Here is a 10,814-nt window from a genome sequence, read left to right as displayed (position 1 = left end):
TGCACAGGCCAGGCCATTGCTGGGTGCTCACTTCCAGCCGCCGTGGGCCACAGCTCTCAGCCTCCGGGGCCCGTGATAGTTGAGGGCAGGAGGGGCAGGGTTGGCCTCAGCTGGAGCTGGTGCTATTCCAAGAGCCCAGGAAGTCCAGGAGTGGCCAGGCCCCCACCCTGCCCCTCTCTGGGCTGCACCCCCCCCCCCACCCCCAGCAGCATTGTGACAGCTACTACCCGCCCTTTAATCTCAGATGCCTCAGGAAGGCACAGAAAGAGGACACTCTGGCTGGTCACAGCATCTCACCTGTGTCCACTGGGTCCAGGCTGGCCTTTAAGGAGCGAGGGCAGAACAGCCCTCTTCTCAGAGGAGCCTGGGATGGAGCCAGAAAGCAGAGGCAGGATGCGGGGTGCAGAGGCCCGCCCCACAGGTGCTCAGTTGAGAGGAGGGAGGAGGGGCCTCCTGCCTCCATCCAGACGGGCGTCTGGCCCCTCTGCAGGCCGTCCAGTGCCAGCCAAGGGTCCGCTCCAGAAACTTCCGTCCATTTTCCCCAAAGTGGACACGATGCCGCTGGCCGAGTCGGGGCTCGGGGACTTTCAGGACGGCGCCCACTCTGTGCCGAGGATGGGAGACGGACATGCCCGGGGTCCTCGTGCTGCCTGTTGCCCGGGGTCTGGATCCTGACCGAGACCAGCTCCCACATAGCTACCTCCTTGCCTGGCAGCCAGGCTCTGCTGGTCGCAGGACAGTCCGCAGGCCGAGGCGTAGAGGGGCCCAGAACTCTGGACGCTTCCTGGGAGAGGTGGGGAGCGGCTGCCCCCGTAGCAGCCCAGGGCACAGTAGTCGCTGCTGCTGCCCTCTGACTGGGGGGGCGCCGGCCTGGCGGGCCTCGCGAGCACCCACTCCTCCTGCGGCAGGTAGGCAGGCAGCTGCCCTCCCCACTCCAGGGCTGCAGGCAACTCCTCTGCGGGGAGCCCAGTGCCAGGGCCCTCCTCCTCCAGGCCCACGAACGGCCAGGGATCCGCCGGCTCATAGGTAAGCAACGCAATGGCCTCCCGGGCGCTGGACTCCGAGGCTCCTTGGGCGGCACCGACACCCACCTGGCTCGGCAGCGCGCCAGCTCTGTGGGTCCCTGTCCAGATCTGGAACAGAGCATGGGGCTCAGGCAGCGCGATGGACTCGCCTGGAGCAGCCTCCCCTCCTCCTCCAGGAAGCTCTCCCGACACCCATACCCAGAGGCCAAGCAGCACCTGTGCCCTGTCTCCCCCCCCCCCACACACACACACACACACACACATGCCAGCCCAGCCTCATCAGGGGACCCCAAGTTCCTTCAGGCCCCTCCCCCTCCCCCAGCACAGGGCCTGGGGCTCACAGCAGCCAGAAATGGGGTGGGAGGGGGAAGGGGAGGGGAAGGGCCAAGGAGAACCGAGCCAACCTCTGCCTGCTGCTCCAGCACTTTCAGCAACCAGAGCTCCCGACCCCAACTCCTGCCCTCACACACCCACCAAACACTGGAGATGCTGTTAGGACTGGAGCCTTTGGGTTGAGGCAGGCAGACCTGCACCCCTTCCTGGGGCTACAGGAGGCAGCCCTTCCCACCCCCACACCTCCCCCCCCCACCCCCCACCCCCTCCAAAAGGAAGCTGCTCCCTGGGTGGGACCAGGAGCCTCCAGCAAATGCACCACACACACACCATATCCTCGCTCTGTCCCCAGGCAGGTGTGGTTCAACGAGAAGGAGCAGTGCGGTGCCCGCAGCCCAGGGGCAATCACAATCTCTCATCCCACTCAGCCTTTGTCCCAGCTGCCCAGGGGGCCTTGTCCCGCCCACTGCCCCGGGGACGAGGTGGACCCCACCAAGGACAAGGGGCTCCCCTTTAAGCTTCAAATGATACTTTTGGACGACTCGTGAAGGTAGGGGAGCCTGGGAAAGGCAGGTCTAAGGACCCAGGAAGCACTGCTTCTGCTCCTTCAACCAAAGTGAGGGGCCTGAGCGGGTGGGAGCGCCTCCTCCCCCACCCATCCCGCCTATGCCGGGAGCAGCAGGGAGGGGACGGGTCTGCACAGAGGGTCTGAGGAGGTCCTCCAGGCTGTTCCCAGCTTGCCATGGCCCTGCGGGCGCCCCCCAGGGCTCCACAAAGGGGGAAAGTGAGGGTCCACTCATTGGCCAGGTGCCAGTGTGCTACCAGGGCGGCCGGAAGGGCCCGGCACCCCACCATGGCCAGTAGAGCAGCAGTGTCCCCCGGCCAGTGAGCCCCCAGGACAGCTCACACACTAGAGACCCTCCCCACAGCCACCACACAGACACCTGGAGATGAAGAAAGCATGAGGCAGCAGGTGCAGACAGCCCCGGATTTACCTCCAGGGGCTGCTGCGACCCGTGGACAGATAACGCCATCAGAACCTTCACATTTTTTTCCATCAACAATGGAATTAGAGACATGAGCACAAAAAGACATAAGCAATAGAAAGCACAGCTCCTTTTTTTACCCCCCCATTTGAGACGCCGTGTATAAATTTAAACCCACTCCATATACCCAAAAAGCTCGAAGCACTGAGAAAAGTCCCCATGTCCCCCCCCCAGCCCTCACCCAGAGCCCACATCCTGAGCCGGCCAGGCCTCTGGGCAACCCCTGCCCGCCCCACCCTGCGCCCCGCACCTGGAAGTTCCCACGGTGCACGCTGTAGAGAGGCTGGAAGAAGGGCTCCGGGGACGGCACGTTCTGGTGAAGGGTTCTCTTCACCCTGCGCCAGGAGAGCGCGGTCAGAGGCCTGCCCAGCCCCGGAAGCCGGCCGGCAGGGAACTCGGCTCTTCCCACCAGCAGGCGGCCAGCTCTGCCCCGTCCACGCAGCTGCCACACGCCCTCCTCCACCCAGTCCGAACCTGCTCTCGGGGAGACCCAACACCTGGCCCTGTGCCTCCCTGGCCATGGCACTGGTTTACACCAACACGTGTGTCCTTTGCAGGGTGCGTCTGATGGTGAGTTTGGGGCCTGGGGCAACCAGCTGTGGTCTCAGCCCACAGAGGGAGCCGGCACCTCCAGGAACCCCAGCTGCCATGAGCAGGCAGGTGGCGACCCCTTCCCTCCCGACTTCTCCCAGATCGGTCGGTCTGGGCCCACTGGCCCTCCCGCACTGGCCCTCCCGCACTGGCCCTCCCGCACTGGCCCTCCCGCACTGGCCCTCCCGCACGGACGCAGCACAGGGCTCCAACCCAACAGTCCAGATCGCCTCTGCCCGCCGCCCCTGGGACCCAGGGCCCCTAGCTGCCCACCTCAGGGGTGGCGCCAGGGGTCACAGCTCCTCTGCCCCATGTCCCCTCGGTTTCCCTTCCTACGACCCGGGCAATTCCCTCCCCTTTGCTCTCTCTACTTCTCTCCCGGCTCTTGGCTCCAAGGACAAGCCCAGCACCCTCCTCTACCTCTCGGCCCCGCCCATGGCCCCCAGCACCCTCCTCTACCTCTCGGCCCCACCCATGGCCCCCAGCACCCCTCTTCCTCACCACTCACCCACCCCATCGCTCTCTTGGTCCGCATCCTGTCTCTGCACGGCCGCACCTGGCCGCCTCCTGTGGGCCCTGCCCCTGAGGAGGCCCGTGCCCTCTCTTACGCCCTGACAGGTGTGATGGCCCGTCGCCGCCTGTTCTCTGAGGCCACCAGGTGCCGACGCTGTGTGCTCACAGACTGTGTTAACAAGGGGGCAAAGCACCCAGCACCTCCAGAGGCTGGAGACAGGGCCTCAGCGACCGGTCCCGGTGACTTTGAGTCCCTCCTCAGCTCTTCAGGGTCACACGGCCTCCTCCCCTGCCCCCCGCCCCCCCCACACACACACACACTTCAAACCCAGCAACTTGGAAACTCCCCGCCCCATCCAGGACCTGACAGTGGGAAAGGGGGGAGCAAAGGGAGCATCGCTGGTTTGCCCTCTGCACCCCACTTACCACACACATTGACACACACACACATCCACATGCACACACAAATACACACAAAACACATTCACAAACATGCACACAGCCACATGCACACACAAAACACATTCACAAACATGCACACAGCCACATGCACACACAAATACACACAAAACACATTCACAAACATGCACACAGCCACATGCACACACAAATACACACAATAACACATTCACAAACACACACACAGCCACATGCACACACAAATACACACAAAACACATTCACAAACATGCACACAGCCACATGCACACACAAATACGCACAAAACACATTCACAAACACGCACGCAGCCACATGCACACACAAATACACACAATAACACATTCACAGACATGCACACAGCCACATGCACACACAAATACACACAATAACACATTCACAAACACACACACAGCCACATGCACACACAAATACGCACAAAACACATTCACAAACATGCACACAGCCACATGCACAGCCCTTGGGCACCGACCTGGGTGACAGCTTGAACAGGAGGTAGGTCAGGCTGGTCAGCAGGAGAAAGATGGACATGGCGACAAAGGTGCTGTCGGGCTGCCTCAGAGGCGAGACCAGGAGGCCTGAGAGCAGGAAGGGCCCAGAGCTGTGAGCAGCCTCAGCACCAGGACGTCCCCCCAAACCCACGTGGCAAAGTCACCCCCTGAGTGCCCCGGGCCTGCGTGGGGAGCTGGGATGGGCCTGGAGGTCTGCGCGGTGCCTGCTAAAGTGCCTGGGTGACTCGTGCACCCTGGCCTCACCGTCCCTCCTGCAAGGCCAGCGGGTCAGGGAGCCTGCCCAGCACCCTGTGCACAGGGCCGCCAGCCCTCCCTAAGGCCTGGGGCAGCCGTGGGCCGCCCCCCCCCCACCCCCCCGCAACCCCAACTGAGCCAGGACTCCAGGTTCCTGGGAAATCCGAGCTCGGCTATGTTTGCGTCCTCCCTGCACCCCTCAGACCTCAGGGCCGTGCTCTCCTGGGGCATGACTGCCTCAGGGACGGTCCCAGGAGTAAAAGGGCGGGAGGGGAGGCCCAGCGGGGCTCCCAAAGGACAGCAGCCCCGAGCACCCACCTTGTCTCTGGGGAGACAGGAAGCTCACGGGCTGGCTCCACTCGCTCCAGGGGCCCTCGTAGCGCTCCTCCTCGGCCATGGCGTCCTCCAGGTTGGCCATCTGGACACGCAGCCTGGCCTCATAGGTGGAACCGGGGTCCAATTCAGCAGCCTCAAGGATAAGCCAGGTCACCCCGACAATGTGACTCTTGTGCCGGGCCCGCTAGGGGTTGAGGACAATCCGCAGTTGCTGAGGGTGAGACTGGGTCCGCCAGCCCTTGAGGACGTACACACGCACACGGAGGCACGCTCACCACACGCGTGTGCACACGGCACACTCACGCACGTACGCACGCACCTACCCACAGGCACACGCCTACACTCCCCTACCTGCGTGCTCGCTCGCACATGCGCACACACAAACAGGCTCACCACCCTCACTACACGCATACACACAGGCATGGCCTGTGAGCACTCACATGTATCATGTTCAGGCATACCCAGGCACACTCGCACACAGACATACAAACACGGGCATGCGTGCACACACGTTCTCTGGGCTCTGGTCACCCCCCTCCTCAGAGTCCCCGTCAGCCTCCCCCCGTGTGGAATGAGGAGAGGCCGGCCCCCGCTGGCCAGCCCCAGCGTTACCTCCCAAGCCGCCTCCTGCCTCTTGAAGGCCAGCTCATAGCTGAGCAGCGAGGCGAGCGGCTCCAAGGCAGGGCTGACGCCCCAGGTCAGGACACAGGAGTCGGAGCTGACATTGCTCTGCAGGTCGGAGGGAGGGTCCAGCTTCACTAGAACAGGATGAGGCCACGTGAGTGTGTCGGCCAGCCTGCCCAGGGCTGGGGGTCTGATGGGCCCCTGCAGCCTGCCCAGAGCTGGGGTCTGACGAGCCCCTGCAGCCTGCCCAGGGCTGGGGGTCTGACGAGCCCCTGCAGCCTGCCCAGAGCTGGGGTCTGACGGGCCCCTGCAGCCTGCCCAGGGCTGGGGTCTGACGGGCCCCTGCAGCCTGCACGGGGGTCTGACGGGCCCCTGCAGCCTGCACGGGGGTCTGACGGGCCCCTGCAGCCTGTACCTGGGGTCTGACGGGCCCCTGCAGCCTGCACGGGGGTCTGACGGGCCCCTGCAGCCTGTACCTGGGGTCTGATGGGCCCCTGCAGCCTGCCCAGGGCTGGGGTCTGACGGGCCCCTGCAGCCTGCACGGGGGTCTGACGGGCCCCTGCAGCCTGCCCAGGGCTGGGGGTCTGATGGGGCCCTGCAGCCTGTACCCGGGGTCTGATGGGCCCCTGCAGCCTGCCCAGGGCTGGGGTCTGACGGGCCCCTGCAGCCTGCCCAGAGCTGGGGTCTCACGGGCCCCTGCAGCCTGCACGGGGGTCTGAAGGGGCCCTGCAGCCTGCCCAGGGCTGGGGGTCTGATGGGCCCCTGCAGCCTGCCCAAGACTGGGGGTCTGACGGGCCCCTGCAGCCTGCCCAAGACTGGGGGTCTGATGGGCCCCTGCAGCCTGCCCAAGACTGGGTGTCTGACGGGGCCCTGCAGCCTGTACCCGGGGTCTGACGGGCCCCTGCAGCCTGCACGGGGGGTCTGACGGGCTCCTGAGGCTGCCCAGGGCTGGGGTCTGATGGGCTCCGGGGCATGTTCAAGACCCTCGCAGACCAGGGGGCCTCACGGGAGGCTGCTCCAGGGAAGCCCCAGTGAGACAGCACAGCAATGGCTCCTCCAGCCCCTGCAGCCAGACAAGCTGACTCTCGAGGCCGCCTTCCCTTTCCCTCAGGAGCTGTGTGTCATGGGGCTCCTTCCTGCTCTGACTGACGTGCATTTCAAGCTGCAGCCCAGGCCCAACTCGAAGCTCTGTCTTCATCGTCCCTTTGAACCAACCCCTCCCCTCGCGGGCCCAGCCTCTGCCAGCCCGGGCTCCCTGGCAGGACCCAGCCTCTGCCAGCCCGGGCTCCCTGGCAGGGCCCAGGACACTCAGGAGGCACGGATTCCCCAACAGCGGGGCAGCCAGGATGTTTCTGACCGCAGCGGCCAAGGCGCCCACCCAGGCCTCACCATGTCTCCGGGGCAGGTACTGAGGGTCCACCAGGCTGACCTGCTCCTTCCCAGAGATGTGACGGTGCAAAGTGATGGTGAAGTTGTCGGAGGGCGCAATGACCTCCTCGGGCGGCAGGACCACGGTGCACGCGCTGCCCCGGAAGACACACCTGTGCTCGCTGTCCGGCGCTTGGTTGCTAGAAAGGGTGTGCGTCAGCACCAAGACGCTGCCGCGCCGGCCTGGCCCCCGCTGCTGTCACGGCGGCCCCGCCCTTACCCCTGCCCTCTGCCCAGGTGGGCCTGGCCCCGCACCCTCACCTGGTGAAGAGGAGCCAGGGGCTGGGGCCCTGGCCCAGCTCTGGGGTCGACCAGTGGCAGTCAATCCTGAGGATGTTGTTGGTGAGGCAGGTGAAAGTTTCAGCCCCCGGCCCTGGGAGCCGTGACCACTGGGAGCCCACAGAGGCTGCTGCGGGCAGGGAAGGGGGAGGGGAGGCTCTGGAAGCTGACACCCTAACAGGGCGGTCCCCAGGGAATGACAGCAAGAGAATTCATCAGGGCAGGGCTGGGAGGTCTGGACAGCGATGCTCTGGCCCATGGCACATGGGTGGGACTGGAGTCCAGGCTGGTCCCTGGAGGGCAGGTCCTAGCACAGTTCGGCCACACCCTCCCTGAGGAGTTTGACCGGCAGCCTGGCCCGTGGCCTCCCCCACCCGCCTCACGCGGTCACTGGTGCCCTCACCTCCTCCTTCTCCGGGCACCGAGACTCCCAGGCCGACCCAGAAGCAGACCCGGAGCCAGGTGCCCATCCCGCGTGTCAGGGCTGCCCTCTCCAAGGTCCAACCTGCAAGGGATGCTGCCCGTGAGGCCCTCCCTGTGAGGAGCGCTCCCCACGGTGCTCTGAATGGCTCGCCCCTTCACACTCACGTGTCCTGTGAACACGGCTGGGCACCGCTGCCCGAGCTGCACCAACAGGCCACCAGGCTCAGGTCAGTCGACCTGACAGAGACTCGAGGCTGCAGCAGACAAGAGGGGACCCTCACACTCAGCTCCGTGTCCGAGTCTGCCTGGAAGGCTCCTCTCTGAGACCAGGTCCCCTGCCAGCCCAGTCCCTGGCCCTGGCCCAGGTCCCATCCTGGACTCTGTGGCGTCTTGCCTGGTGGGCTGTGGAACATGCATTACCCACTGGAATTCCCACCAGACTTGTGAGGCAGGGAGCTGCCTCCCAGGGCGGGAAAGTGACTTGCCCAGGGTCACAAGGCCAACTTCTACCATCGCCTCTCTCCCCGTGTCCCCTTCAATTACGGCCTGTCCCAGCCCGCCGCTGCAGGAGGGCGGAGGATGGCAGGGGGGTGTCCATGCAACAGCGGGCACTTCCTAAACTCTGTGCCACACCCCATTCAGAGGTGCTAGGCCCCTAGGAGAGCATAGGTTAGTGGAGACTCGGGCCTGGGTGTTAGGCAGTCCCTGGGTGCCGTGCAGGGAAGCCGCTGGTACCCTATCACCCCGTTTGCAGCTCCAGATGGCGCACTGATAGCCCCCAGGCAGGAAGCAGGGTCCGCCTGGTTACGCAAGCCTGATGGGTGATAAGGAGGCCGAAACGCTGCAGGCACACACACCGACCTCAGCACACATGCTCCAGGAAGCAGACAGCACTCCAACCCTCCGTGTCCCCGCAGACTATCTATGTACCCACAGGCCAGACCCCGTGCAGATCAGGGAGACCTCACCCTTCCCTAGAATGAAGTGCCACCGGTGCCCTTAGCCACAGAGCTCGTCTGCAGCGTCTGCCCCCTCCTGCTCAGTCACAGGTAGAGGTGGGGAGCCGCCTGACCACAACTCACTCTCGGGGCGTGTGAAGACGGGATCAGAGTGAGCACCAGGCCCCGGGGGGAGCTCGGGCCCAGCAGGCCCCCGCCCCAGGGTGGAGGGACACGTGCATCTGTGCAGAAGCAGGCCAGCCCAGCTCAGGCTCATCCAGGAGCCAGGAGCTCAAGCGCATGGAATACAGTGGCTCCAAGCTCAGCAGGCCCGGGGGCCAGGACCCGCCCTGGGGAGCAGTGGAGGGTTGGGTGGGATCATCCTGGGGGTGGGGGGTCCTTGCTTCTCCTTGGCAGAGAACACCTCTGTCTATACCTGGAGAGCTGGCTAGAGTGGGGCCACCACCCTCCCACAAATGAGGAAACCGAGGCCCAGAGAAACCAGGCACCTGCCCAATACCTGGCACCCGGCACCTCTGTTCTTGGCTCCCATTCAAGCCTGTGAGCTCACAGGGAACCATTGGTCTCTCTCTTCAGGGCTCCTCAAGCGAGAGGCGGGACATTATTGAGGCAGGGCCACCCCCACCCTTGACAACAGGCCCGGGGCCAGGCGGTGCAGAAACCCCTCCTGCTTACTGGCTGGTCCTGTAGGAGGCATTGGGATGACGCCGTGAGGACCAATCACTCTCAGGGGTGGCTGTAGAGCAGCAAGAGACGTCCCCTTGAACAGAGATGCTCCCTAAGACCTCTAATCCCGCGGGGAGCCCTCCCCATAGCCCCCCGTCTCCTCCATGGCCTCAGGGTCAAGGTCAGCTTGCCTGCCATGGTTTCCTGGACCATCCGAAAGTCGTGGGCTGCCTCGCAGCTGGATCCCTGCCTCAGGACCCACAGACACCAGACTACTCAGTCCCTCAGCTCCCCGGCCCAGCCCAGGCAGGCAGGCTGGGGGCTGGCGGGGGCCCTGGGATCCTTGGTAGCACCCCTCCAGTCGGCTTCACACCAGTCACTGCGCCCACTTCCTGCCCCTTTAACACGGAATCTGTTTTCTAGTTTTCGTGGAGAGGGAGCGATCCCCCTGCTATTCTCCCTGGCAGACAGAGGGGGTGGGTGGACGCTGCTGATTAAACGGGCTCTTGTCCTCTGTCTTTTCTCTGCCCTTCCTGCTTGGGGAGAGGGATAAATTCAGGCCCCCCCCCCAGAACTGCTGGAGCCTAGGGGACGCGGGGACTGTGCTAGGAAATGGGACCAGAAGTGGGAGTGGACCCCACCTCCCCGCTTGGGTCGCACAAGCACATGTGGGCACCCCCGCCCCGATGGCACCGATGGCACCCCGGATGCTGCTGGGCAGTAGCTGCCGAGGACACTGTGCTTCCTGTGGGTGCTCAGTGGGTGGGAAGGGCAGGGCCCAGGAGAGGTCAAGGCGGCTGCAGGAAGGGGATGGTGGCCCCCGGAGGGTGCGTGGGAGGGGCGCTCCATCAGGGGCGCATGTCTGGGAAACATGGACACAGCGGGCGGGAGCTGTGGGAGAGGTGAGGGCTGGACCCACAGGGCCTCGGGTGGGTAAGGGCGCACAGAGGGCGGGGCTCAGGGCAGAGGAGGGAGAGGCTGAGGATGGAGCCAGAGGGGCAGAGGGGAGCCTCGGGAGCTCACGTGGGTCCTGCTGGTCTGCGCTCCAACCCTGGCTCCCTGCGGGCCTTCTCACCCTGACCCCCTGCCTGGCCTCCTTCCCCATCACAGGCCTCCTCCTCCAGGAAGCCCTCCCTGAGCACCCCAGTCTGTCTCCCCAGCAGACAATGGGAGCAGAAAGCCGGCAGTAGCCATGGTCAGGGCTAGAATAAGGGTGTTGACACGGCTCTCTTTGGGGGTCTTGGAGACTAAACGGGGAATCAACACCCCTCCCCTGCCAGCACCTTCCCAGTGCCCTGACTGCCCCTTTGCAGCCCCCACATCAGGCGAGAAACTAATTTATGTTGTGCCCCCTGCACCCACCTTAAATGTTCAAGAAACGCACCCC

General features: G+C 64.7%; 1 protein-coding gene across 1 annotated transcript; it reads right to left on the bottom strand.

Moving 5' to 3' along the window:
* Positions 1-225: 225 nt before the first annotated feature.
* IL9R (interleukin 9 receptor) lies at positions 226-7,849 on the bottom strand (the record flags this gene model as incomplete). The annotated part of the gene is made up of 8 exons (XM_081090510.1): positions 226-1,133; positions 2,655-2,739; positions 4,439-4,544; positions 5,031-5,232; positions 5,661-5,806; positions 7,062-7,240; positions 7,362-7,509; positions 7,783-7,849. The coding sequence occupies 8 exons, from the start codon at positions 7,847-7,849 to the stop codon at positions 588-590; spliced, it is 1,479 nt and encodes a 492-aa protein (XP_080946636.1). The 3' UTR covers positions 226-587.
* Positions 7,850-10,814: the final 2,965 nt, after the last annotated feature.

The sequence above is a fragment of the Myotis nattereri genome (genome assembly GCF_964212035.1).
Source record: "Myotis nattereri genome assembly, chromosome: 4".
NCBI classification, from domain to species: domain Eukaryota; kingdom Metazoa; phylum Chordata; class Mammalia; order Chiroptera; family Vespertilionidae; genus Myotis; species Myotis nattereri.
The sequence above is the reverse complement of the archived record's forward strand: the minus strand, read 5'-3'. Positions and strand labels throughout refer to the sequence as shown.